Source organism: Habropoda laboriosa, unplaced genomic scaffold (genome assembly GCF_001263275.1).
Source record: "Habropoda laboriosa isolate 0110345459 unplaced genomic scaffold, ASM126327v1 scaffold145, whole genome shotgun sequence".
Taxonomy (NCBI): Eukaryota; Metazoa; Arthropoda; class Insecta; order Hymenoptera; family Apidae; genus Habropoda; species Habropoda laboriosa.
In genome coordinates, this window is record NW_017100307.1 from 1,236,924 (window position 1) to 1,238,407 (window position 1,484).

At 27.4% G+C, this 1,484-nt stretch overlaps 1 protein-coding gene across 1 annotated transcript in view; it reads right to left on the reverse strand.

Annotated features, from left to right (window-relative positions):
• LOC108574028 (glutamyl-tRNA(Gln) amidotransferase subunit B, mitochondrial) overlaps window positions 1–1,484 on the reverse strand; it is a 2,745-nt gene that overhangs the window by 569 nt on the left and 692 nt on the right. The window contains 6 exon segments of the mRNA XM_017936525.1: window positions 8–281; window positions 383–618; window positions 693–841; window positions 931–1,103; window positions 1,218–1,331; window positions 1,395–1,481. Of these exon segments, the coding sequence (XP_017792014.1) occupies window positions 8–281; window positions 383–618; window positions 693–841; window positions 931–1,103; window positions 1,218–1,331; window positions 1,395–1,481 (1,033 nt within the window).

The following is a 1,484-nucleotide window of genomic DNA, read 5'->3' on the forward strand; positions in this document are numbered from 1 at the left end:
ATAAAATAAAATAGTTGAAATAATTCCAGATCACTCTAAAAAAAAATTTTATTATTACATACCAATTTTAGATTCTTTAAATATTTTTAATTTACCTTTATTGCTGAAAACATATGTGATGTAAGGCCACGATTTTGTAATGTTTCACGTATTTGTTCTGGCAATTTCGGTAATTGTTTTTTAATAGATTGAACATCGATTAAATTATATTTATTTTCCACATTTCTGTTAACGTATAAGCACAAAGGAGGTAAATTCGGTTCAGGCATAAAACGATAATCCTAAAAATTATTCATCTTTTTTGAAAATAACAAATACGTAGTATTTTTTTAAAATAAAAATTAGGACAATTAAATAAATATTAGTTTTATGATTATATTACATGTTTATCTTCCTTTTCACGCATAATAATTGTTTTCTTGCTTAGTGCATTCCACGCACGAGTCTCATTAATAACTTGCCCCCCTCTTTCTAAAATTGAAATTTGTCTTTTTATTTCATAATTAATTGCATTGTTAATAGCAGCTATACTTCCAATATTTTTCAATTCTGTACGAATGCCTAAAGGTGCATCAGGTTTACTTATAGATACATTTGCATCAACTCGCAAAGCTCCCTCTGCAAATGGAAAACGAAATACTTATTCATTATTAACAATTATTTAGAAAGAAACACTTTAGGAATAAACTAACCTTCCATTTTACATGAGCATGTGCCTAGTAATTGTAAAATGAAACATAATTCCTTTACAAGAGCTGCTGCTTCTTCTCCAGATGTTAAATCTGGTTCAAAAACTAATTCCATTAAAGGTATTCCAGCGCGATTGAGATCAATGAAACTTCTATCAAACATGAAAACAAAATAATATATAATTTAATTCTTAAGGCTCAAAATTTTATTTATTGTTAAAAAGAAAAACATTACTAAAACCTTCCAAGATCTTCATTATGCATACTTCTTCCACTATCTTGTTCAAGTTGTATCTGTTTAACTTTTGATGACTTTGAATAAGGTTCTTTGTGAACTCCTTGTTTAAATACATTAAATTTTATTCTTCCATTAACAGCCAAAGGCTTTTTTTGTTGTGTAATTTGGAAGCCTGCCTGTATACAATGGTTGCTTAATAAAGTATATGTAATGTAAAACTTAGGCACTTTCAATAATTATATTTGAAATACTATAATACAAAAATATTATATTATTAAAAATATATTTACAGGTAAATCAGAATAAAAGTAATGTTTTCTCTCAAACATTGAGACAGCATTTACTTCACAAGAAAGTGCCAACGCAGTGAAGACTCCAGCTTCTACACATTTTTTATTCAATACCTATAAAAACAATCCAATAAAGAATTACTGAATTATTTCCCAAAGATATTTATTATACTTTACTGGCATTGTTCCAGGAACTGCACAATCAAAAAGTGATACACAAGAATTAATTGGGTTACTAAAATTTGTAGAAGCTCCAGAAAATAACTT